Below are 24,131 nucleotides of genomic sequence, written 5' to 3' on the forward strand. Positions count from 1 at the left end.
GGTCACGCAGTGGGGATGAGGTCACCCTGCCGGCTCCATCCTGCAGCCCCCAAACCCTCAGGGCCCACCCCGCAGGTTCTGGCCTCTTCTCCCCAAGTCCTTGGCTGTGCCAGATGCCTGTGGAGCACAGAGTGGCCACCAGGGGGCGCCCCGTGGCCAGCGTGGGGGGCCAGGGGTGGAGGCTGGGCTTTTCCTGGAATGGGCCAGGAGGGAGGAGGAGGAGGAAAGGGCGGAAGGGGAAGGTGCGTTGGCCAGCTAGGCCAGGAGACAAGCAGACAGCCCCTCCTGTGGCTGTCCTGTCCGGGCACCCTGGGATAGTGGCTGCAGGTAGGCAGAGGTGCCGCCAGGGCCCAGGCGGCCCTTCCCTCAGTCCCAGCCCTTCCCGTCTTCCCAAGCCCTTCCTCCCCACCCCCTGGCTCCCCTCCCTGCTTTTTTGCCCCAAGACTTCTCCCCAACCACCTCAAGCCCTGACCCCTTCCTGCACCCCAAGCCCTCACCTGTGTGAGTAACTCAGCGGTTGGCAGGGTCAGGTGGCGGGTGGCCTGGCTGCTGCACCCGCAGCTGCTGCCTCCAGGACCAGCTCTGCCCCTGCCCCCTTTCATCACCGTGCTCCCGTACGCCCTGCGGGAGTAACAGGTGGCTGGGCAGATGGCAGCAGGCAACCCAGGTGAGCCAGGCTCTCTCCCCCCAGCTGGGCATGGCCAACTCTGCACAGGCCCAGAAGCTGGTATACCTGGTCACAGGTGGCTGTGGCTTCCTGGGGGAGCATGTGGTGCGAATGCTGCTGCAGCAGGAGCCCCGGCTCCGTGAGCTGCGAATCTTTGACCTGCACCTGGGTCCCTGGCTGGAGGAACTGAAGACAGGTGATTGTGGGGGGAGGCGGGTATGGAGTCTTCCCCAGTCCCTCCCAAGGCAGGATCCCCACCCCTGTGGTGGAAAGGATGATGCCTGTTTCTGTTCCCCAGTCCTCGTGGGTGGGATGGGTGAGTCACACTGGGAACGTGAGGCTCCCAAAGGCACAGGCTGAATGCAGCCTCAGGCTGATGGCCGGAGCTGACACTGCTGTGGCCGCTTCCATGCCCCACCAGGGCCTGTGCAGGTGACTGGCATCCAGGGGGATGTGACCCAGGCCCATGAAGTGGCAGCAGCTATGGCTGGAGCCCATGTGGTCATCCACATAGCAGGGCTGGTGGACGTGTTTGGGAGGGCCAGCCCCAAGACCATCCACGAGGTCAATGTGCAGGGTAGGTGCTCACCGTCTGTTCTAATCATGCATGGAACACCCTCACCCCTTTGGCCTTGACCTCCTGTGATTCTCCTGTGACAAACAGTCCTGCCAATGGCCCTTGCCCACCTTCACCCGCCCTGTTATGGTTTTCCCTGGAGCTGGGATGGAAAGGGAAAGACGGAGAGAGGAGGGAAGTCCCAGCTTGCCTATGTCCCTCTCCTCCACCAGGCACGCAGAACGTGATCGAGGCTTGTGTGCAGACTGGGACACAGTTCCTGGTGTACACGAGCAGCATGGAGGTCGTGGGGCCTAACATCAAGGGCCACCCCTTCTACAGGTGAGCCAAGGTCCCCGCAGTGCTTTAAGGGCCCACTTCCCCTCAGCACTGAGGCTTCCCTCTCCCCCTCCTAGGGGCAATGAGGACACCCCGTATGAAGCAGCACACAAGCACCCCTATCCTCGCAGCAAGGCCCTGGCTGAGCGGCTGGTCCTGGAGGCCAATGGGAGGAAGGTGAGCCAGGGAGGCCTGGACACCCTCCCTCTGTCTTCAGCCTGGGGAGGGCTGGGGCAAAGGCAAGCCACTGAGCCCTAGGTCTTAGCAGTGCCTGCCTTTTGCCACCAGGTCCGTGGGGGATTGTCCCTAGTGACATGTGCCCTGCGTCCCACGGGCATCTACGGTGAAGGCCACCAGATCATGAGGGACTTCTACCACCAGGGCCTGCGCCTGGGGGGTCGACTCTTTCGGGCCATCCCAACCTCTGTGGAGCACGGCCGGGTCTATGTGGGTGAGGACTGGGCTAGGCAGTGGGAGGCCAGGACAGGGCAGGAGGACCTGCTCTGGGAGTGGGCGGGACCCACATGGCTCTGGGAGGGGCAGAAAAAAATCGCCAAAGTATACTATGATCATGTGGTTGTTGTCTACATGGGCAGCAGAAGAAACAGTATCTATCCACGCAAGTTGGGACATAAAGTGTGTCGCAGGCTAAAGAGAGGATTGTAGCTATGGGAACAGCAGTTCCCCAGAAGAGGAGAGGGGCAGCGTCTATACAACACCAGAAGGAGTGGCATCTATATAGGCTGGCCCAGGAGAGCAAATGGCTACAAGGGCTGGGGGAAAGCAGCCTTTTCCAGGCTGTCGTGAGGATGTGGGCAGCATCCACATAACAGAGGCTTGTGCCTGGGCGGGCCCAGGAGAGCAGCACCTACACGGTCTCGAGGGCGCTCAGGGGCATGTCCACGTCACTTCCCCCACCACAGGCAATGTGGCCTGGATGCATGTGCTGGTGGCCCGGGAGCTGGAGCCGCGGGCAGCATTAATGGGAGGCCAGGTGTACTTCTGCTACGATAAATCACCCTACAAGAGCTACGAGGACTTCAACATGGAGTTCCTGGGCCCCTGCGGACTGCGGCTGGTAGGCGCCCGCCCGCTGTTGCCTTACTGGCTGCTGGTGCTCCTGGCCACCCTCAATGCCCTGCTGCAGTGGCTGCTGCGTCCACTGCTGCTCTACGCACCCCTGCTGAACCCCTACACGCTGGCGGTGGCCAACACCACCTTCACCGTCAGCACCAACAAGGCTCAGCGCCATTTTGGCTATGAGCCCCTGTTCTCGTGGGAGGACAGCCGGACCCGCACCATTCGCTGGGTGCAGGCCCTGGAGAGCTCAGCCCGGTGATGGCGGTGGTGGGGCCCCAGGGCCCGTCGTGGCGCATCCGCCCAGGCCCTGAGCCCTCGAGCCCTGGCTGGGAGCGGGCGGCAGGGCGCCGGGCGGACTCGCTGTGCTGGAGCCCCCACACTTAAAATCCACAGGCCTTAGGACACTGTGTTGTGTCCTGACGCCTCCAAGGTCTAGGGCAGGGTTGGGGACAGGAGCCCAGGTCCGATGCTGGTTGGCAGAGTCCGATTCCCTGATGTTCTGTTTCCCTCCCCACTTCCGGCCTTCTGAGCAGGAGGCAGGCAGAGGTTCTCTAGGCTTCCTGCTGGGTTCAGAGTGAAGAGGCCTCTCTGGCTGCTCCCACCACCTCGTCCCTCCCTAGGGGGTTATAGTCCCATTATTTTAAAAAATGCTTCAACTTTAGGCATTTATCTTTCAATTTTTTCTGTGAAAACAGAGGAAATCAGTGTGTTTTCCCTTCCTCACCCAAATCCAGTTCCTGCGGTGGTGTTAGTGCTGTGCTGAGGACACCCTAGTAACGCTGTCCCTGCTGAGCCCTGCATTAAAATCCTCATCCAAGCCTGTGTCCACGTGTCCGTCCAGCTCTCCCGCCCGCCCCCACCATGCATCTCCCCCTCCCCACGGCGCCCGTCCCGTGTGGGACAGAAGAAAGTGAGCACGCGGCACGCCCGCTGTTGGATTGGTTGCTATTTCTCCCGTCCCACGGGGCCCGACCCGGCCCGGGGTGGGGGTGGGGGGGCTCTGGGGACAGGACATGCAGGGCTGGGGGGGGCAGAATTTTCCTGTGTTTTATCCATTTGCAACTTGGTCACCAATAAAGAGAAATGGGGCTCTGAGGGCTAACAGGAGGGGGGCCTGGCTCTGGGCCCCCAGCCAGGCCCCAGAAGTCCTGTCCCCTCTGGGGAGTTGGGGGAGAGAGCTCTAGAAACCAACGGAGAAACAGAGAAGGGGGCAGGGGCTCATGTCAGCAAACACGGCTACATCACGTGACACGCCAGCGACACAGAAACACACGCCAACGCACACGGCTGCACAGCGGGCAGGGGGTGAGTGGGGGAGAAGGGAGCCGGGGGCCACCCATCTTGTCCTCTGCGGGGCAGGCTGGGGGGGCAGGGTGAATGCATAGAACACATCATGTGTACACGCTCGAGGCGTGGCAGGAGTGTGCATCGACCCACGGGCACACAGGGTGGACACGCAGTGTGCTTGCTGAGAGGCAGGGAGGGGAGAAAGGGAGGGGAAGCGTTGAGCCCTGGCCAGGCCCGGACCACCCACGGGGCACACTTGGGCTTGATGACTGTAGGTGCGTGGAGGGTGGGCAGCACACATTTGTCCGAGAGCATGCAAAAGACACCAGCCTCCAGACAACACTCCAGGACACACACAGGCAGCGGCCAACACGCAAACACATCGTACAACGTGTGGGACTTGTAGAAAGCCGGGGCACAGCAGACCCTCGGGGACCCCTGGGTCCACCTGAGGCCCAGGGATGGACAGCTGTGGGCCACGCGAGGAGGCAGGAACAGCACTCCAGCCACGGCTCCACCCTTCTCTCGGGGCCCCAAGGCTGTGAGACTTCCGGAAACAGCTGGGCTGAAAGGGGGTCCTGTCGGGGCGGCAGGAAGGAAGAAGGGGGTTGGGCGCTGGGCCCTACTCTGATGTCTCCAAAGAAGCCTGAGGTTGGAGCAGCAGGGCTGCGGCCAGACTCCAGGGCAGACTTCCTGTCCTGCAGCAGGGCATTCTGGGGATGGACAGGCAGACTCTCCACCTCAGGACAGCCGACCTGGGGCTTACATACATGTGGCCACACTGACACACACACAGACTAGGTGGGCAGGGCCCACACAGCCAGGCAGGGGAGAGGCTGGCTGGCTGTCTGGGCTGGGGTGGGGGGGAGGGGTGTTATGTTCGGGGAGGTCACATCTGCATGGCCACACACACACACACACACACACACACCACATGATGCAGGACCCTTCACCTGAGCACATGCATGGCCCACCCCAGGGCAGGGCACATTCAAGTACTTATGTGTTCAACCTACATGTTGTGGGCCATGGAGGGGGCTTCTAACATTGTCATTTCTTCCACGTACCTCCTGCCTGCCACCAAACACACAACCCGCAACCCGTGCCCACGTTGTTACACAACAAGGGAGGCGCTAGCCCCTTCCTCACCATCAGGAACCTGAGCCCATATGCCACCTTCAACCCCCGCTGGAGCGGGGAGCAACCATTACTGACGTTTCAGCAGAAGAGGTGTCCAGGGGATGGGCCCCGGGACCTCCCTACCCTGAGTGGCCACTGCCACACTGACCATTCCAGTACGTCCAAAGTAAACAGTTCCCAAACCCAGGTTCCGTGAGGCAGAGCTCAGAGCACCCGGTGGGGCAGTGGGGACCGACATCGACCTTCCCCAGGTCTGGGGTGAGTGTGCGAGGGAGCAGCCATGCCCTGGTTTTCAGTCTGTCTGGGGCAGCCCCTGACATCTCGCCTCATCAGTGACATCCCTGCAAACAGCCCCTCCAGGAGGCGCTCCTGTGCTAACGGGGGGCCTGTCCAGGCCCCCGACAATGTGAGCATGCACAGTGTGCGTGTGTGTGCCTGGGCGGGGCCCCCTTCACGGGACCTCCTCGGCCTTGGCGTGTGTCAGCACCCTGCAGTGTTGCAGCTTTCACGGGCGCAGGCCTGTCCTTGGGCAGAGACGGAGAAAGACAAGGGTCTGCGCATGTGAGCACAGCGCCCCGAGGCCAGGCAGCAAGCTCCAGCCGCCGTGGGGCCTGCGGCCACACGGGTATCGGCCAGCAGCTCTGGGGAGGGCGGGGAGGGGCAAATAAACCTGGATCAGCAAACCCAGATGGGGCACATGTCCTGAAATAAACGCATACGTGTAAGACAGGGGGCACAAACACACCATGTAGAAGCCCCCAGACGCACGCGCGCACACACTCCGCAGCCACGATCTAGGTAGCACAGAAGTACAAATTTCTGTGTCCACTCAAAACCGGTGTCCAGTCCAGAGTGTGGAGGGCTCCGTCTGCGAAGTCCCATCAACACTTTGGGCACATCCTGGAGATACACACACACACACACACACACACACGCTCACCCCCGCCCTGCGACACGGGGGTAACTAAGCCAGGAGAGTTTGTCCTACATCACGGGAGTGTCTGCCGTGGCCTGTGTGTGCCGGGCCTACCTGGATCCTCTGAGACGTCCGCACACGCAACCTGCCCCATTAGTGGGAGCCACAGGGGAGGGGCCATCCGCGGAGAAACTGCTGTTGAATTAGGTTCAAACATTCAAAACACAAAATCCCATGTACACAAATTGGGTGTCCACAGACCTGTGGTCTCACACGTACACACACGTACAGAAGACAGGGAGGGGCTCGGCGGGCTGCCGTGTTGTACTCGGCCACAGTCTACACAACAACCCAGGTGAAGGGGGAAGCTCAGACCACACACAGACTTGAGGTGGGGGGTGAGGGGGTGATCTGGTGCATCTACACACATCTACACACGTACACACACGCTGGGGTGTCCACACGTCTCGAGCATGTGCCGGCGGCATGCATGTTGGTGTGCATGTGTAATCACGCCTGCTGCTATCTACGTGCGGGACAGGGGGTGGTCCATGGCAGGGTGAGGTCCAGGGACTCCAGGGTCTGCCGTGGGGTGAGGGAGGGGTGGGGCTGCCTGGGTCTGGGGTGGGGTGAGCTGGAGCAGGGCTGGGGTGAGAGGGGCGGTGGGGGTATTGCTCCCGATGTGGTGGAGGAGGGCTCTGGGAGAGAGAGGGGGGCCTACAAGCCCAGCGTCCCCCCAATGGATGACGCCAAGACCACCCCCAGCACCACACAGCAAATGATGATCATGATTTTCTTCTGCAGACAGAAGGAGGACAGAGAGAAACAGGGATGAAGAGTGAGAGAGAAACCGACAAACAGAACAGGGGGAAAGACGGGGAGGAGGGTGTGAGGAAAAGGAGGGAGAGAAAACAGAAAAAGGAAGAAGTCAGAGCCAGAGATAAGAACCCGCACCCAATTTCGCCACTGGCCTCGGCCAGCCCCCCTGCAGGCTCCCAGCCCAGCCGCCCCCAGGCCGCCTGCCCTGCTCACCCTCCGCGCCTTGCTCTGATATTTCACAGCTTTCTTGGTGTCGGACACGGCTCGCTCCACATAGTCCACGGAATGTTCCACGTTGTACTCAATGCGGTCAATCATCTCACCCTGCACGCAAAGATGCACACAGGGAGGGATGGGGGTTGGGCCAGGAGAGGAAACATCCGGGCCGAGGGAGGTGCCCGGGGTGGCGCAGCAGAGCCGGTACCTGGCTTTCCACAAGCATGGCCATGTCCACAAACATGTCGTGCAGCTCACGGATGCTGGTTTCCAGTTTGATGATCTCGTTGTGCCTCGTCTCGATCTCGTTCAGTGCCTGCTTCGTCATCTGTGAGTCCATTTTGATCTAGGGCGACGGGACGAGAACAGCGATCACCCTTCACCCCCACAAGAGCTTCAACTCTGCAGCCCGCGTGTCTGTGTTCGAATCCCAGTGTCATCTGCCAGCTGCAGCCTTGGCCTCTCTTGGCCTCGGTTTCCCCACCCAGAAAACATGGGCGATAACAATGCCCACCTCCTAGGGTTGTTGTGAAAATTGGGCGAGTTACTATGTGTACGTTGATCAGAACAGTGCTGGGCGCGTGGTAAGCACTAAAGAGAAGTCTGTAAAATGACAAGAAATAAAACTTGTCCACCCACCGCCTTGCCCCGGGGCTTCCTCCGTCACACACACTAGGGGAGCGCAGGGCAGAGAGACGGCCACGGCAGACAGGGCGGTGGAAGAGGGCACGGCAGAGGAGAGAGTGGCGAGCAGAGAAGGCCCAGGTGAGAAGGTGGAGTGCTCGCTGGGCGCCCACGTGAGTGCGGTGGCATCACAAAGACACGCGCCACATCCCTCAAGAGAGGCAGTCGGTGGGGGCGAGACTCCAACCAGTCAGATACACCTCCTCCCCACAAACACCTGGCCACTCATTTCCCAAACCACTCTGTTGACCACATCAAGCCACTCCTCTGCTCTTAAGCCTGCCAGGGCTCCCCACTACCCCAAGCTACACAGCTTCTTTTTAGTAGTCAAGGCCCAGGCTCCCTCTCTGCCCTCACCTCCTGTTCATCCTATAAGAGCCAAAGTCATCGAATGGCTGTTTGGCCAGTGTCCACTCTCCCTGTCTTTGTTCAGTCTGCTCTTTGCCTAGAGTGCCCCTCACTCCCCATGTCCAGGAACTCCCTGTCTCTCAAGTGCCGCTCAGTGACATCTCCCCAGGAAGCCTTCCCTGACTCCAGCATTAACCGCCCTCAACTACCACCTCAGAGCCCATCTGTGGCTCGTGCAGCCCTCAGCCAAGGTCTTGACCACCCTGCACTGTTAACGATTGTGCGTCAGTGGCAGGGGTCAGCTCTTGTCTGCAGAAGTGGCCCCCACAGAGCCACTCTTCAGGCTTCGCTCCACTCTCAACAGACAGACGGCCTGGGCAGGGCTCTTTGGGTGGCCGAGTGGTGGGTGGGGTCCAGGCCAACTGGCCCGCAGTCAATTTGCACAAAGCTAATTCAACAAAGACCAATGATCCAAGTAACAACTTGCTGAAGACTGTTAGACAATCACAGACCATATTTTAAAGCTGGTCGAGACCCTTAACCAGAGCCATCTGCCACCAGAAGCAGAAACAGTGACAGGACTGGGCAGGCCCGGGCAAAAGTCCACCGAAAGAAAGAAGAGCCGCACTTGGGGAAAGCCCGTCCTTTCACACAGAACATGACAAGGAAAGGGCAGTGTGCAAAATGTAAGCCACACTAATATTTGTTTTTTAAAAAAATCTTAAAAATGTAGGCAAATTAATCCCATGGCAAAAGGACCTGCTTCAGCAGGGGAGCCCGTGGCGCATCTTAGTGCTGGAGAGTTCGGACTCGGAAGCCAGACCGAGCGTCCCAATCCTGGCTCTGAGGCCTTGGGCAAGCGAGTGCCTCTTCCCAGGCCAGTTTTCCACATCTGTGAAACCGGGTTCCCTTTGGGGTGTGGTGAGGATGGCATGAGTCAGTGGGGAAATGTAAACATGACAAGCGCTTAGGGCCGGCAGGCTCCTCCTCGCATTGTTACCGGGCGTTTCTGCTCTGCTCCCATGGAACCCCCTAGTTCCCGGACCAGGCTTCCTGCTGCTTTTATTCCAGGGTGGACTTAGGACCTCGGTTCAACCTGAGCTTAGGGAGGAGAGCAAACGCTTTCCAGAAACGGAGCCCGCCCCACCCGGGGCTCACATCATCTGTGAAGATGGCCAGCTTCCCGCTCTCCAGCATGTCCTCCAGCTCTTCGTTGGTTGTGGTCCTTCCAGCTGTGGGGAGAAAGGGCTCCCTGCTCAGGGTCCAGGCCAGCCTGGGGGCCCGGGGTGGCGGGGTGGGGCGGGACCCGAGAGCCCACCCTCCCCCGGCCTGGGCCAGGCGCCCCCTCCGCAGAGAGGAAGGGCCTGGCGGGGCTTGGGCGGCGGGAGCTGCGGGGCTGGGGCGCACGCACTGATCTCCAGCTGCCGCTGGATCCGGTCCTTGCAGCGGTCCCGGTACTTGGACTGGGTCGCGTTATATTCGGTCATTACCTCCACGAACTTCCGGGAGAGTGTGGAGTGCTGGGTGGGGGTGGGAGGACAGACACACATCAGGGAGTCCGACAGCGGAGGCAGGTGCAGGTGGGGTGGGGAGGATGGGCTCGGTTAGTTTACACCCCCTTCTTCAGCCCGGGCGGCGATCCCAACCCCAGAGGTTCACAGTCCCCTGCCCGCCCGTCCCCCCATCCCACGCGGGAACCAGCCGGCGACGCGGTCGGTCGGGGCACTAAGACGCGGCCCGGCCCCGCTCGGCCTCTGTGCTCGGCTCGGCCCACCCGCCCCCACCCCCACCCCCACCCCCACCCCCACCCCCACCCCCGCCCCCACCCCGCCCCCACCCCCATCCCCACCCCCACCCCTACCCCTATCCCGCCCGGCTCCAGCCCGGGCTCCCCCGGCGCCGGTTTTTGGTCCCACCCCCACCGGGCGCCACCCGCGCCGGGCCGCCGCCTCCCACCTGGGTCTTGCGGATGCGCAGGTCGGCGGAGGAGCGGTTCAGACCCTCCTCCTGCTCAATGCTTTGCTCGATTGCTGCGGGAGAGAGGGCAGTGACGGGCGGGAGACCGAGGCAGGTGTGGCGGGGTTCGGGCGTTTGAAGGGCCAACACCCCACGGCTGGCCCCAGGCCTGGGAAGAGGCATCGTGCCCACGGCGAGTGCGGGCAGTAGAGCCCCAGGGCGAGGGGGCAGGAGGCCAGCAAATCAGCAGACAGACAGACATTTGAGGGGGTCCCAAAGGCAGATAGGAGGGGAGGCTGAGGGTCGGACGGTCACCGCACAGAAGCGGGCTATTTGTTCTGGTGGAAGAATTGGGTCTTAGAAAGTCCCACCAGCTGTAACTCCTGCCCAACCCCATGGGGGGCTGTGACCCCAGTCCCCTGGGGGGGCCCCTGTATGTGGGGAACTCTCCACTTCCTGCAGCCTCTGGACGGGGAGCAAGAACCCACCCTGCCATGTTTCTGGTGGAAGGCCGGCACTTCCAGGGGGGTCAGGTTCTAGTGACCGCCTTTTCCTTGGAACATTCTAGGGCCAGCAGGTGAATGTTCCAACAGAGAAAACAGCCCTTCCCCTGCCTTGCAAGGTGATCCCTGTCTCGGGAATTCCCACTTCTAAAGGATGTTCTGGAAAAGTGCACAGATTAATTGGGATTCCTGCTTCTGGATCATGCACTCCTGACACTATCATTCAGATTTTCTATAACAGAGCCATGGTCAGATCTCTTTCAGTACGACCAGAATATGCAGCAGGGATGAGTCACCAGGCCCTCTCAGACCTTGCAGGGCCTCCTGGCCATTCCTGAGAACATCGCTTCTCTGTTCTGCTGGCAGCGGGGGAGGTATGGGCCTGGATGGCACCCCAAGGCTCCCCTGCCAGCACAGTGACTGAGCAACAGCTGTGGCCCAGCCACTGCGGGGAAAGCACAGGAACACACACCCAGGCATCCCGGAATCGGCTGGCCCAGATTGGGGCCCTCCTGTCAGACCTGGGGTTGGGGCCAAGTTGGGAGGGAGGGGTCTTGTGCAGGATCTCGACTTTTTACAACAATTTTGGAAGTTTGGTGACGTCAGCCCATGTTTCAGACTAGAAACTGAGGTTCAAATGGGGCAACAACTCACTCAAGGTCGCACACAAAACCTGAGCTCATGACACAAGCTCCAGCCACCAGCTGGAAGAGGATGAAGAGAATCTTCTCTCCTTTTCTGGAGGTACGGAAGGTCAGCTCCTCCAAACCACTGCCACTTTTCCTACCTTCTTTCTTGGTCTATCCCTGAACCCCTAATCCACAGAGTCTTCCTCAGGATCCCATAGAGCGTGTTCAAGGTTATTGCTCAGGGTCCAAAGAAACCATTGAGTCCAGAGGTTTTTAAACTATGTGCCAGCAGGAACCTTGTTTCTGAGAAGGAACCTCAGGGGCTGATGCAGGGGATGAAGGAGAAGCCAGGCCCCTCAGCTCCAGTTCAGCCAGAGCAACCTGACTTGTGTATGTTTTATATATTGGGGTTCCTTACAAGATTTCATTTGGAACAAAAAAGATTTTGCTGCCCCTTCCCCTAAAAAAACCAGTTTTGAAATTGCTTCCATTTTTCTTACTGTACTGATGAGAAAGCTGAAGGTAGGGGATTAGTCCAGAGTGAGCTGATGGTGGAGGATGGACTCCTTCTGCCTAAATCTGCACTTAACGTGCTCCCCGTTAAGGGCATTTTCCATTCCAGCATACTCTCCTGAGTACAAAGGGCTTGTTTTCACAATCAGCATCAGAGGTTTACATGTGGCCTCCCCTTGAGTCCAGGAGAGCATGGAGTTCCTGTCCTCTTGTCCCTCGACCAAGATCAGTGCTCTTGGGCTAGGCGTCTGATATCTCTCCTCTCCCCAAAGCCTAGCAATGTGCCCGGGACACTGGAGGCACTTGGAAAACATTTTCTGACGCTGAGTTACTGTCGGCATGCAAAGCGGCATCACAGTAACGCTGTTATTCCCCTGGCACCGGCAGGCAAGGAGGTTCCCAACCCACAGTGCTTTGGGAGAAGGTGGTTATTACCAGCACCCAAGTCCTTAAATTAGAGTGAATACATGAGCATTTGGCAAGTCCCTCTTGAAAGCCTGCCAGCCCCTGATGTCAGCCATACCGTCCAATCTGTCCTGGGCCAAGGATACCAATTCAGAGCATTTGCTGAGCCCACCTACTGGGTGCTCAGTGCTATGCCGGGTGCCTGCTCAGGAGAAATGAGGACTTAACGAAACCAAAGCCACTTGGAAGACTATTTTCCTGGTGGCCCTTCATGCTGATAGAACCAGCAGAGCTCAGCTGCAGTTTGGACAGAAACCGTCCTCTTTCTCATTTATCGGGGGAAAACCTGGGGTTGCGTGCTTCCTCACTGTGTAGGAGTCCGGCTCCTGGGAGTTGGTAGACAGACATTCCTTATGAAAAGGCCTGTTTTGCCCAGTGGAGGGCAGGGTTCTTTTTCTCCCTAGTGGAGGGACTGCGGTCCTCACCTTTCAACTTGGACCGAACCTTGTTGGCCGTCTTCTTGATGTCCGCAGTGAGGTCCTCCAGCTCCTGTTTGGTCTCTGGGGGGGGGGGGGAGAGGGGGATGGTGAGAAGTCTAGTGGGACCCCAGGCCCTTTCCTGCCCCACCCCACCCCACAGCCAGCCGCAGCAGCACTCACTCTCATCTGGGTTGGGGGCAGCCAGGATGGCACTATGCTGTTTCTTCACCTGCTCCACGTCTTCCGACAGCTTCTCAATGCAGCCCCGGATCTCTTCCACCTGAGGCAGAAAGCCGGCCACAGCCAGCCAAGTTGTTGGGCCAGACAGGAGAATCCAGGGGAAACGGCCCCAGAGGGTTGACAAAAGGCCAAGGAGGGGCAGGAGTAGAGAAGGAGGAGGGAGAGGGAAAAGGAATTTGTGGGCTGGGGGCTGGGTGCTGGGCCTGGGGCCGTTGGAGGCTCATTACCTGTTCAAAGAACTCATCCATGAAGTGGTCGCGATCCACATGGACCACCTCCTCCTCATCATCACTGTCTTTCGCCTGGGAGGCAAAGGAAGACTGAATCCGTCAGCTGTCCCTCCCCAGGCTCCCAGGGCTGGCTAACTCTCTGGCCCTCTCCCTGCCACGAATACGTGGATGCTCCCAGCCCTAGGCTCAGAGAAGGAGTCTTGGGAGGGCTCCTACGCAGGGGAGATGGCAAGGGCACCAAAAGCATCCAATGGCCCAAAGGATCCCTTGGAGGGAACTGGCAAAAGGCATTCTTTCTTTCGGGGTGGGTGTGGCCATGTGGGTGCAGAGTCAACCTGGGCAGGCAGGGATGGTATTCAATGCAGCTGCTATTGACCAACCCGTATGGATGTATTTCAATATTTTAACAACCAGTTAAATGTCAGCCGTGTAAGAACTGGCTCTGGGTTCTGAGAAGCGTTCTGGAATGGAGTCCCAGGAGCCTGAACCTCCCTGCCATGCCCCTGGCACTCCCGCTCAGATCTCAGTTCACTCCCTTTCTCTTCCCCTCCCGCCCCACCCAACCAGACATGGCCCCTGTGCAAGGTCACTTCCCTGCCAGGGGCAGGCGCCAAGTTGAGCAGGCGGGGTCAGGCCCAGGGAGGGCTGCATGAGAGACACAGCACACTCTGACCTCCCGCACTCCCTGCCCAGCCCCGCCGCTCGCCCCCCAGCAGGTGCTCTCCCCGGGTTCCCTGCTGCCTCCCTGCGCCTCCCTGCACACCCGCCCGCTCTCCCTTGCGTGGATTTCCCAGTTGCAACCTGCAGCTGCTCAGCCCTCCCCCCGCAGGGCTCAGAGACACAAAGGGATTTACCCACCCACGCCAGCACCGCCACCAACACACAGACCAGTGACACACACAGAAAGAAGAGCTGACACGCAAGGCACACAGGAATAGGCCCCCGACACCCACATGGAGATACTCTGCCAAGCTGGTGTTCACCCGCACACAGACCCACAGCAGGCGGCACACTGACACGTGTGGACACACAGGCCTCCAGCCACACCCCCAGGGACACTCGGGAGGGCCCGCTGGGCCAGTTCTCCCAGCCTCTGAGCCTCCCGTGTGGGCAGGAGGAGAGGCGGCAGGGAGGGCTCCCCAATGCCACACACTCCTCACTCCACACTCTTCTCTGCTGGGACAGAGGGCCGAGGGCAAACCCTGAGCCCATCAAGCTCGATGACATCTGGAACACCAATCAGCCCCGATGGAAACTTAAACAGAGTTCATCCTGATTTCCAGAAGGAATCTAGCAAGAGCTCAGACAGACTCTAACCCCTGGAACCTGCATGAAGTCAAGACCAGACCCAGCGAGCATCTACTTGGGGGCGCAGCCAGCTGGGACCTAAAGAGAGGGGCAGGCAGGGTCCGAGCAGAACGCAGACAGGGCCCGGCGGAGACCGGACAGGTCAGCTCGAACCTAGGCAGAGCCAGATGGGCCCCAGACGCAGTCTAGACAGCCAAGAGAACTCGGAATGAGCAGAACCCTGGCAGCGCCGGGAAGAGCCCGCACAGCCCAGAGGAGACCTCCAGCCACACGCTCCCGAAGCCGCCTGGCCTCCCGCCGAAGCCCTGCCCAGATGGAACCCCAGGGGTTCTCCACGCAGACACTGGGGCCGCATCGCAGCAGAAAACGTTCAGCACTTGCGTCTAATTTCCAAATATCTGCCTGGAAAGGGAGGTTCCTCTGTCTTGGCTCACAGCTGCTCCCAGAAGGTGGGGTGGCACAGGTGGGTGTTGGGGACCCTGAGACGACTGCTGGCTTCCCAAGCCTCCACCTGGCTTGAGGACCACCCCAAACACACCTTGGCCCCGAGAGGCTCTGGGATGCTGTGCTCACCTCTGAGGACCCACTGGCCATCCGTCTCCACCTTCTCTGTCCTCAAAAACCAGCTGCCCTGTGAGGCCTCCTTCCCCACGGGCTAGAAGGCTTCCTCTGCCCCTTGGCTGCCTTCAGCCACTCACCAGCCCCAGCCAGCCCCATAGAAGTCCCCAGGCCTCTCACTGGCCTGGGTGCCTGGGAATTTTCCTGTTCTCTCTTTCTCGTGCTAACTATAGGAAGTCCTTCCTAAAGTCTAATTTCTATCTCTCCTGTTGTACCTAGGGCCAGTTCCCTTAGATTCTGCCCCGGGGCATCCTGGGCAATCTGTTTACTTGCCCTCAAGAGTGGCAGAAAGGTAGAGCGCCGGACGTGGTGGTTTATGTGATACAATAATTACAAAGAGCTGAGAGCTAATAATCCTCCACAGTTTGCAAACGCTTTACATCCATAATCCCTTTTGATCCTCATTACCATAGCTCTGCCAGAAAAGCTAAGCAAATAGCGTTGTCCCATTTCACAGATGAGGGAACAGGAGGCCAGAGGGAAAAAGGAAAGTGACTTGCCCAAGAACACTCAGGCTGAACAGGGCTAGGAAACCGCGTGCATCCAGGACACGCCTCGCCCACAGCCCTCTCGGAGGCTCCACGCTGAGCAGCCTCCTGCAGTGACGCTCGGCCACCAGTGCCTCCCCTCTCGGGCCAGCTCCCGCCAAGGCCCAACCTGGGTAAGGCTCTGTGCCTGGAAACCCAGCAGAATACTATCGTTTGATGGTATCTTTTGCGTAAGTCTTAAATGTGTGTTATTTTATTTAATCTTCATTGAGAGGCTGTAAGGGCCGGGCGCGGGGGCTCACGCCTGTAATCCTAGCACTCTGGGAGGCCGAGGCGGGCGGATCGTCTGAGCTCAGGAGTTCGAGACCAGCCTGAGCACGAGTGAGACCCCGTCTCTACTAAAAATAGAAAGAAATCAGCTGGACAGCTAAAAATATATAGAAAACAATAGCCGGGCATGGTGGCGCATGCCTGTCGTCCCAGCTACTCGGGAGGCTGGGGCAGGAGGATCGCTTGAGCCCAGGAGTTGGAGGTTGCTGTGAGCTAGGCTGACGCCACGGCACTCTAGCCTGGGAAGCAGAGTGAGACTCTATATAAAAAAAAAAAGTATAAAAACGCTGTAGGGACCACTGGCCAACATCATTATAATTACGGTAAACATTTAAACAGCATTTACAGCGTGCTGGGCACTGTTCTATGCGCTCTGCACGTGTCTATCCAATTCACTCTCACAACAGTCCTGAGGTAGGTATTATTACAGCCCCCTTTTATAGATGGGGAAACGGAGGCATGGGGAGGCTAAAGAACTTGCCACAGGCCGGGCACGGTGGCTCACGCCTGTGATCCCAGCACTCTGGGAGGCCGAGGCGGGCGTATTGTTTGAGCTCAGGAGTTCGAGACCAGCCTGAGCAAGAGCGAGACCCCGTCTCTAGTAAAAATAGAAAGAAATGATCTGTACAGCTAAAAACATATATAGAAAAAATTAGCCGGGCATGGTGGCTCACACCTGTAGTCCCAGCTACTCGGGAGGCTGAGGCAGGAGGATCGCTTGAGCCCAGAAGTTTGAGGTTGCTGTGAGCTAGGCTGATGCCACGGCACTCACTCTAGCCCGGGCAACAGAGTGAGACTCTGTCTCAAAAAAAAAAAAAAAGAACTTGCCGCAGGTCAGCAGCTAGAAGGCCATGTGGCTTCTGCTCTCTGAGCCTCAGTGTCTGCATTCACTGAATGGCAACAGCGTCCACCCCAAGTAGTGGCAAAGAGGGGGGCAAAGAGACAAGGCAGGAAGAATGCCCGGTGCTGCCAGCACAGGTAAGGCTTGGCAAGGGCTGGCCATTACTCCCGGCCGCTCCCACGTTACAGGCAGGAAGCAGGCTCAGAGAGGTTGCCTGACCTGCCTAAGTCTTCACAGCAAACGAGGCCAGAGGTGGGACCTGAACCTGGGACTGTCTGGCGCTACATTCCAGGCTCTTTCCCAGCTGTCCTGCAGGCAGATGGCAGTCCCTCTATTCCTATGTGGTTCCAAAGAGGCTGCTCTGCTGTGTCTCCAGTACTGCTGACCTCCTGGGGCCAGGAAGCAAGATCAGTGAGAGGGTCCAGGGCTGCAGAAGAGCCCAGACAGGAAGTCAGGCCTCCCAGCCTCTGTTTGACTTGCTGTGTGACCGTAGGCAAATCTCAGCTCCTCTCTGGGCCCCAGAATCCCTGGTGGCTGGCATGGGCAGGCCGGCGCGAGTGCTCACCAGGGTCCCTCCCTGCTCTGAGGGGTGCGTGTTTACCAGTGGGCGCAGCTTCCATTCCTGGACGCAGTCTAAAAGAAAGCAGCTGTAGGCAGATGAGGTGACCCAGGACAAGATAATCCAATGTGCCACAGTCCACTTTCTGGTGACCTCAAGTTACAGATGGACAATTCAAGCTTCAGCTTCCGCATGCGCAAAACAAGGAAGGTAATAATTTATGCACATCTGACACATGTGTACTAACTACCCTGAGTTGGGCCCTGCTGCAAGTACTTTGCCTTTCTTCTCTCGTTATTCTTTTGTATATTTTTCCGTCCTGGTCCTTCAACCAATGCATTTCTTGTTTAATCCTCACAACCACTCCATGAGGTAGATGCTATTCATATCCCCATTTGACAGATGAGGAAACTGAGGTGCAGAGAGATCAGCTAACTTGTCCACAATTATACACTGTGGGGGTGCTGATGGGGTGACGATGCCTGGATTTGAACCCAGGCCCGCAGGTCTTTACTGCTCACCAGTTCCTGGGGTGCTTAAGAAGATGACATGAGACAGTGCCGAGCTCTCAGCACCCTCTGGGACGGCCTTGGGGTGGGGGCATCAGATCCAAGCCTCCGGCTTCAGTCCGCTTCCTCAGGACCCCCCCAAAGTCCAGGCCTCCACATCAGAGACACTAAGGGACCTTGTGTGTGTGTCGATGAGGAGAGACAACAAGGACAGACACATAAATGGAAGGAGAGGGACAATGTGAGCCAGCAAGTCAGTGACCAAAGAGACAGATGGTGAGATGGTGACAAAACACAGAGGCAGGAAGAGACTCAACTGGGTGATAGAAAAGTCACAGAGAGCGGGTGTGTGTGCATGTGTGTAAAACCCACATGCGTGCCGTGCCCATCTGCACTGACACGTGTGCTCACCCATGCTCCTCGGGGTGCACGCGTTTGATCTGCAGGCAGCAGCCCCTCCCTGCCCCTCCCCCGCCCGGCTCTGTCCATCTGTCTCCCTGGCCTGGGCCTCCCCCCTCCGCCCACCGTCCAGCCCAGCCCTCTCACCTAGCCCTCGCTCCTCCGTCTGCCCCGCCTTACCCACCTGCTCCCGTCCTCGCCCTCCCGCTGCCTCGCTGAGTCATTCATTCATCCAACAAACATGTATGATCTGTGCCAGTGCGCTCCTGGGCGCTGCTGGGGACACAGTGACAAGACAGGCGAGAAGGGCCTGCCTCCAGGGAGCCGACATTCCAGCGGGGGAGACAGACAATAGAGACGAACAAGGTAATTTCAGATTGTGCTAAATAGCAGGAAGGAGAGAAACAGGAAGATGCGACAGAGAGAAAGGGTATGGGGGAAGGCTTCATTTATACAGACGGTCAGGGAGGGCCTTTCTGGGGAGGTGACATTTGAGCTGAGTCCTAAGGAGCCAACTGTGCCACCGTGTGGAGGAGACAAAATTCAAGGCAGAGGGAACGGAGTCTAGGCAGAGGGAGCAGCATTCTGGGCACAGGGAACAGCATTCTGGGCACAGGGAACAGCATTCTGGGCATAGGGAATAGCATTCTGGGCACAGGGAACAGCATTCTGGGCACAGGGAACAGCATTCTGGGCGCAGAGGAAGTGTTCTGGGTAGAGGGAACAGCATTCTGGGCACAGGGAACAGTATTCTAGGCAGAGGAAGTGTTCTGGGTAGAGGGAACAGCATTCCGGGCAGAGGGAATGAGCACGCAGGCCCTCGAGCAGGGATAAGTGTGATGCGTTTGCACGGCAGAAAGAAGCCCCGTGCAGCTGGAGGGTGTCAGTCCGTCACCGGGGGTTCTCTCGGTCTCTGCCTAACCTCTCTCGAACACTGGGCCAATCTGTCATGCTGTGATTTCAGGCCTGCATTTCTAATGCACCTACTGTGCCTGCCCCACACCTGAGGGCCACACACAGGCCTCAGCTGCTGCCTTCAGGGCACGTGACTTGTCCTTTGGCAGCCTCAGTCCTGTCCAGCCTCAAATCCAGGCCGCCCCCACTGCAGGCCTCCCTTCCTCCATCTGCCTCCTCTCGCCTCTCTTCCCAGTCTCCCGTTACCCCATTCCTGCGGCCTTCCACTCCTCGTGGCCCCCCCCTTGCACCCAGGGACACCTGTGTAGCGGATTAGCTCCCCACGACAGCCTACACGTCCAGCCCAGCACCTCCCCGTTCCCAACCAAAGGTGCTTGGGCGAACTGGACACAAGCAGTTGGACCCCAGCTCTGCCATTAAGAGCTATGTGACCTTGGACAAATCAGTTTTTTTCCTCTGGCCCTCAGTTTATCCCAAAACAAACCAGGGGTCACGTCCTGCCCATTTCAGGGGGCCTATGTTATGACGTTCAAGATAAATAAGCAAGTTATCTGTGGAATAGCGAGCACAGAGCATTGCTGTGCCCTAGGCCGCCTCCTAGGTGCTTTTCCCATATTAACCACTTTTTTTTTTAGGGACAGAATCCTGCTCTGTCGCCCAGGAGCTGGAGTGCAGTGGCATCATCATAGCTCACTGTAGCCTCAAAGTCCTGGGCTCAAGTGATCCTCTCACCTCAGCTTCCTGAGTAGCTGGGACTACAGGTGTGTGCCATCACACCTGGCTAATTTTTAAAAATTTTTTTATAGAGATAGAGTCTTGTTATGTTGTCCAGGCTGGTCTTGAACTCCTGGCCTCAAGTGATCCTCCCCCCTCGGCCTCTAGAGTTGCTGTGCCTGGCCCCTGACTACTTTTAATCCTCAGGAAGCCCTGGGAAACAGACACTATTATTACTCCCAATTCACACATGAAGAAACTGAGGACTAGAGAGGTTAAGCAACCTTGCCCAAGGTCACACGGGAAGGAGGGAAATTAGGATTTGAACCCAAACAGCCTGGCTCCCATCTGTGCCCTCAACCACTATGTGATAAACAGACTGGAGAGCCCCTTGGGAGCTCTAAGGTACTGTTGGAAGGACAATCAGGGCACCAGGCGAACACCCCTCCCGCCTCATCCTCTCAGCGTCTCGGAGACCCTGTGCCCAGGCCCCGCACAGCCTGCCCAGTCTCTCCTGTTTCCCAGCCTCCTCGCTCTCAATTCTGGCAGGGAGACCCTTACGCTCCCTGCATCTGGCGGCCGCCCCCTCCCAAATCTCCAGTTTCCCTGAGTTGTGACTAACATCAAAGCCATCAGCATTCACCCAGCCCCCGTCAGCCCTCCACGCCACCTCCAGCCTTCCCGACCTGGCAGCCCCCAGCTGGCAGCCCCTGGCAGTCGATGGGATTCCTCACCTCTGGGCAGGGGCCTCCTGACTCAGTCAGATCAGGGCCCCCCTCCCCTGCCCCCTCCATCCCTGCCTTAGCCTCTCCCTCCTCCCTTTGATTAGCCCACACCCCACCGCCTCATGCCAGCCCCCGTCCCCTTTCCCTGGATTTCAGAGTCATCGAATGGCCTTGGCACCACGGCACTCCTCCCGTGCTAGCTGCGTGCCCTCTGGGAAGTTATTCAGCCACTCCGGGCTTCAGTGTCCCCAACTATAAAATGAGGTGGCCCTCAGGCCTCTGCCTCGCAGGAAGCTGGTAAGGCTCTGACGAGAGATTTCGGGTGGAAACCTGCTCTGTAAACCACTGTGAGAGAAGGCGGCTGAGAGCACAGCTGCTGAGGCCTGGGTCTGATTCCTGCCTTTTACTAGCTCTGTGATTGGGGCAAATTACTTAACCTCTCTGAGCCTCAGTTTCCTTATCTGTGAAATGAGATAATGCTACTATCAGCCTCATAGGTTGCTGTGAGGATCAAAATGAGTTAATATGTATAAACACTTAGAACGATGTTGGTCATTATTATTGTCATTTTCCTCACGCCTGAGCATACATTCAGTAAAAGTTTAATGAAGAAATAAACGTTCAAAATTCCCTCCCTCAACCACCAGCTCCTCCTTTCTTACCACTTGCCAACTTGTCTGTCCCCAGAGCCAGCAGTCACTTCCCCTGTCTGTCTGTCTGGCTCCCCACTCCCAGAGCAGGGAGGCTTTCCAAAGACAGGGCTCTTTACCCCCCGTACCGAGACTTCCGTTGCAAAGGCCAGAAAAGCAGAGACCCATGTTGACTTGGCAGATGGGAGGCCTAGATTCTGGTCTGACCCTCCACCCACTTGCTTGGTTGGTGACCTTGGGCAAGTCCCTTCCCATATCTGAACCTCAGTTTCTCCATCTGTCGAATGGGTTAATAAACCCTGGGGTAACAACCAACTGCCTTCCGGTAAAGACCCAGTGCATCACGATGCACTGAGAGGGCCAGTGCTGTTATCAACACAGCACCACAGGCCACAAGCACACTGCGACTGTCAGCTCTGCCTCCTCGGGCCCAGGTCATTTCTCCAAATGCCTCAGCAACCTCCCTGCTCGGGAAACCATTCTCATCAGCCCCGCTCCCAGCCCCTGCGAACAGCAGCCTCCACTGCAGCCTCCTCCGTCTCCCCAAAACAACTACCTGCCTGGCCGGACTCTGGGAGTCGGGCTTCTTCAGGCCTGCAGACCTGGGCCCACATCGGCCCCTGACAGCTCAGGATGCCCCAGTTGCCCCCAGCAGAGCTCAGCCCATGTCACACAACCCAGTTCCATGGCCCTGGGCAAGGAACCCCCTCCCCTCTTCTCTGCATCCCCATCTCCCACCTCTGGGGTCACCCTGGCTCAGGCCCTGGCCTTCTGGCTGTCCCCTGAGGCCACCCTTCCCTCCCTGTCTCTGAGCGGGGCCCCCTCCCCACGGGAGCGACATGCGCGTGCACACACACTTCATTCACTGCCAGATGTTGGCATCTCAGTCCCAACCTGTGTCCTTTCCCACAGCATCCCCCAAATCTGGGTCCTGTAGACTCTCAGCCTGGCCCAGTAACCGCCCCCATCCTTCTAATCTGGCAAACCTGCCCGGGGGTGGGGGGACATTACCCTCCCATCCTCGCCTGACATTCACTCCTCCATCCTCAGATTAGACCCCAGGGCTCTCCTGTGAATGTGAGGTGTCGGAGGCCCCTGAGACCTCTCCTGCCCCCTTGTGTCTCAATGGCCTCCAACCCCTTCCAGCCACCGTCCCCAAAATGCAGGTTCACGGGAGACATCAGGTGCCTGGAGACACTGGGTGCCCCGGCTGCCAACCTCCGATCTCATCCTTCGCCCCCACGTCCCAGCACCTCCCCCACTCCATACCCACGCGCTCCCCCAATATTGGGGTCCCGCCCCCCCATTTTCCCCACCCCCAAGCTCACACTCCGCAGCTCCTGAGTCCGATCCTTCATCCTGCGACGGCTCCTCCTCCTCCTCCTCCTCGTCCTCCTGCCTCTGTTGCTGCTCCCGGTCTCCCGCCTCGGTGCCGGAGGCTGGGGTCTGGGGGCGCCGGGGCTGGGGGGCGCCGGAGCAGCTGCGGGGGCCCTGCGGGCGGGGGCGGGGCCGGGCCGGTGGGCCGAGGGCCGGCAGGGACAGGGGCCGGGGCCGGCTCGGCTCTGCCTGGGCTGCGGTGGCGATGCGGCTGCGGCACAGGGTTGGATGGAGGGATGCGGGAGCCGAAGCGCGGGGGAGGGGGGCGGAGGGAGGTGAGGAGCGAGGAGGGAGGGGGGAGCCGCGAGGGGGCAGGGAGCAGGGGGCATGCGCAGCCCGGGGCTGGGGGCGCCTGGGGGTTGTAGTCCGGGGAGGGGGACACACGGGGAGGGGGACTCGAGAGGCCCAGAGGCGGGTGGGGGAGGGCAGAGCTGGAGAAGCAGAGAGCTGCGGAGAGAGACAGAGGAGGTGCGGGGGCAGGCACCGAGGTGCGGGGTGGCCTGCAGGGTGCGTGGCACGGCAGAGAGGGGGGTAAGGGAACGAACTGAGGGAATAACCTGGGAAGAGGGGATGTGGATCCCTTTACCTAGGAGATACAGAGTTTACATTTCTGTCTGTGTGTCTCTGTGTGAGCCTGCACACGGCCACCTCTGTGTGTGCCCCTGGAGGAGCCTCCGTGGACGCTGGCTATAGCGAGACTGACCCTCTGTGTGGCCTTTCTGATGCAAGGAATCTGCCAAGCACTTGCCGAGGACACAGCTTTCCCCCTCTACGTGTGAGCGTTTCCCACCCCCGCAGTGCTGGGCCTCAGAGCTCTGCTTGTCTACCTCCAGGGACAGGGTGCTCACTACCTCCCAAGGCCTCCTGACCCACCTTTAGATGGCTCTGTTAAAAATGAAATTCATCCTTATTGGGAGGACCAGTTTGGTACCCCTGAGGGCCCAAGTTACCCTGCATGCCCCGCTTGATGCCCATCTCCTCTCTCCCCACCTCCACATCTTAACATCACATCCACTCATCGCCCCCATCAGTGGGGCTTTGGCCCCCAACAGGACAGGCCTTGACTCTGATTTTGCCAAGTACCCAGTGACCCCCTTGACAGCAAATCCATCAGGCCTTATCACCCATGACCTTTTAGCAGCATTTGACCCTGATGACCTCTCTCTTCTTGAAACCCACCCCTCCTTGGCTCTCTGCCTACCTCCTCCTGCCTCTGTCTCCTGCTGCCCCCAACCTCTGGATGTTGTCCCCCAGCCTTCCTCTGGCCCTTCCTTTCTGCCATAAGCCCTGGACCTCACGGTCTCCTGGGCTCCATCCCAGGCTCTCTTCTCTCTTTACCTCACCTTTCTGCACCTCCCTGCCTCAGTACCACATCTATCCCTGCAAGCCAGATCCTCTCCCCACAGGCAGCACCTACTATGTGCCTTAGCACTGAGCTGGGCACCAAGAATACACAGACAAAAGATGTCGTCAGAGACATGAGTAGATCCATAACTGTAGTGAGCGAGGCCAAGGCTTTGATATGAGAGCCTCAGATACAGTGGCCTCGCCGTCCCCAAAGGGCTCCTTCCTGTGTTCTCCGCCAGAGATGGCATCTCCATTTACCCAGCCACTCAAAGCAGATGGAAAGCTGTCCCTGACTTCCTCCCCCATCACAACAATGCCACCATGTTCTGAGCATCCACCACGTC

The 24,131-nt window shown here is 58.8% G+C and overlaps 2 protein-coding genes across 4 annotated transcripts; one reads left to right on the forward strand and one right to left on the reverse strand.

Moving 5' to 3' along the window:
* The first annotated feature begins 229 nt into the window (after window positions 1-229).
* On the forward strand, window positions 230-3,460 carry HSD3B7 (hydroxy-delta-5-steroid dehydrogenase, 3 beta- and steroid delta-isomerase 7). Of its 3 annotated transcripts, XM_069487239.1 has the most exons (8): window positions 230-327; window positions 525-667; window positions 744-863; window positions 1,089-1,244; window positions 1,457-1,565; window positions 1,640-1,739; window positions 1,851-2,013; window positions 2,486-3,460. In XM_069487239.1, the coding sequence occupies exons 2-8, from the start codon at window positions 649-651 to the stop codon at window positions 2,899-2,901; spliced, it is 1,083 nt and encodes a 360-aa protein (XP_069343340.1). In that variant the 5' UTR covers window positions 230-327; window positions 525-648; the 3' UTR covers window positions 2,902-3,460. The 3 variants fall into 3 exon arrangements, with proteins under 3 accessions (XP_069343340.1, XP_069343339.1, XP_069343341.1); XM_069487238.1 differs by lacking the exon at window positions 525-667 and having other exon boundaries at window positions 231-327; window positions 692-863; XM_069487240.1 differs by lacking the exon at window positions 525-667 and having other exon boundaries at window positions 231-327.
* Window positions 3,461-4,448: 988 nt separating this feature from the next.
* STX1B (syntaxin 1B) lies at window positions 4,449-22,421 on the reverse strand. Its single transcript, XM_069486088.1, has 10 exons — window positions 22,392-22,421; window positions 13,005-13,079; window positions 12,718-12,817; window positions 12,544-12,618; window positions 10,009-10,082; window positions 9,464-9,572; window positions 9,211-9,284; window positions 7,229-7,366; window positions 7,018-7,128; window positions 4,449-6,783 (listed from the first exon to the last, which is right to left on the reverse strand). Exons 1-10 carry the CDS (start codon window positions 22,419-22,421, stop codon window positions 6,703-6,705), a joined length of 867 nt encoding a protein of 288 aa, XP_069342189.1. The 3' UTR covers window positions 4,449-6,702.
* Between the last annotated feature and the right edge of the window lie 1,710 nt (window positions 22,422-24,131).

This window comes from Eulemur rufifrons, chromosome 14, assembly GCF_041146395.1.
Source record: "Eulemur rufifrons isolate Redbay chromosome 14, OSU_ERuf_1, whole genome shotgun sequence".
NCBI classification, from domain to species: Eukaryota; Metazoa; Chordata; class Mammalia; order Primates; family Lemuridae; genus Eulemur; species Eulemur rufifrons.

Excerpts from the sequence above, each read along its gene's own strand:
- STX1B (XM_069486088.1), bottom strand. The coding sequence starts at position 22,421 with ATGAAGGATCGGACTCAGGAGCTGCGGAGT. Across the intron at positions 12,818-13,004 it reads TGGATGAGTTCTTTGAACAG|GTGGAAGAGATCCGGGGCTG; the intron begins GTAATGAGCCTC and ends TTTCTGCCTCAG. Across the intron at positions 6,784-7,017 it reads ATCAGAGCAAGGCGCGGAGG|AAGAAAATCATGATCATCAT; the intron begins GTGAGCAGGGCA and ends TTCTGTCTGCAG.
- HSD3B7 (XM_069487238.1), top strand. The coding sequence starts at position 698 with ATGGCCAACTCTGCACAGGCCCAGAAGCTGGTATACCTGGTCACAGGT. Across the intron at positions 1,740-1,850 it reads TGGAGGCCAATGGGAGGAAG|GTCCGTGGGGGATTGTCCCT; the intron begins GTGAGCCAGGGA and ends TTTTGCCACCAG. Across the intron at positions 2,014-2,485 it reads GCACGGCCGGGTCTATGTGG|GCAATGTGGCCTGGATGCAT; the intron begins GTGAGGACTGGG and ends CCCCCACCACAG.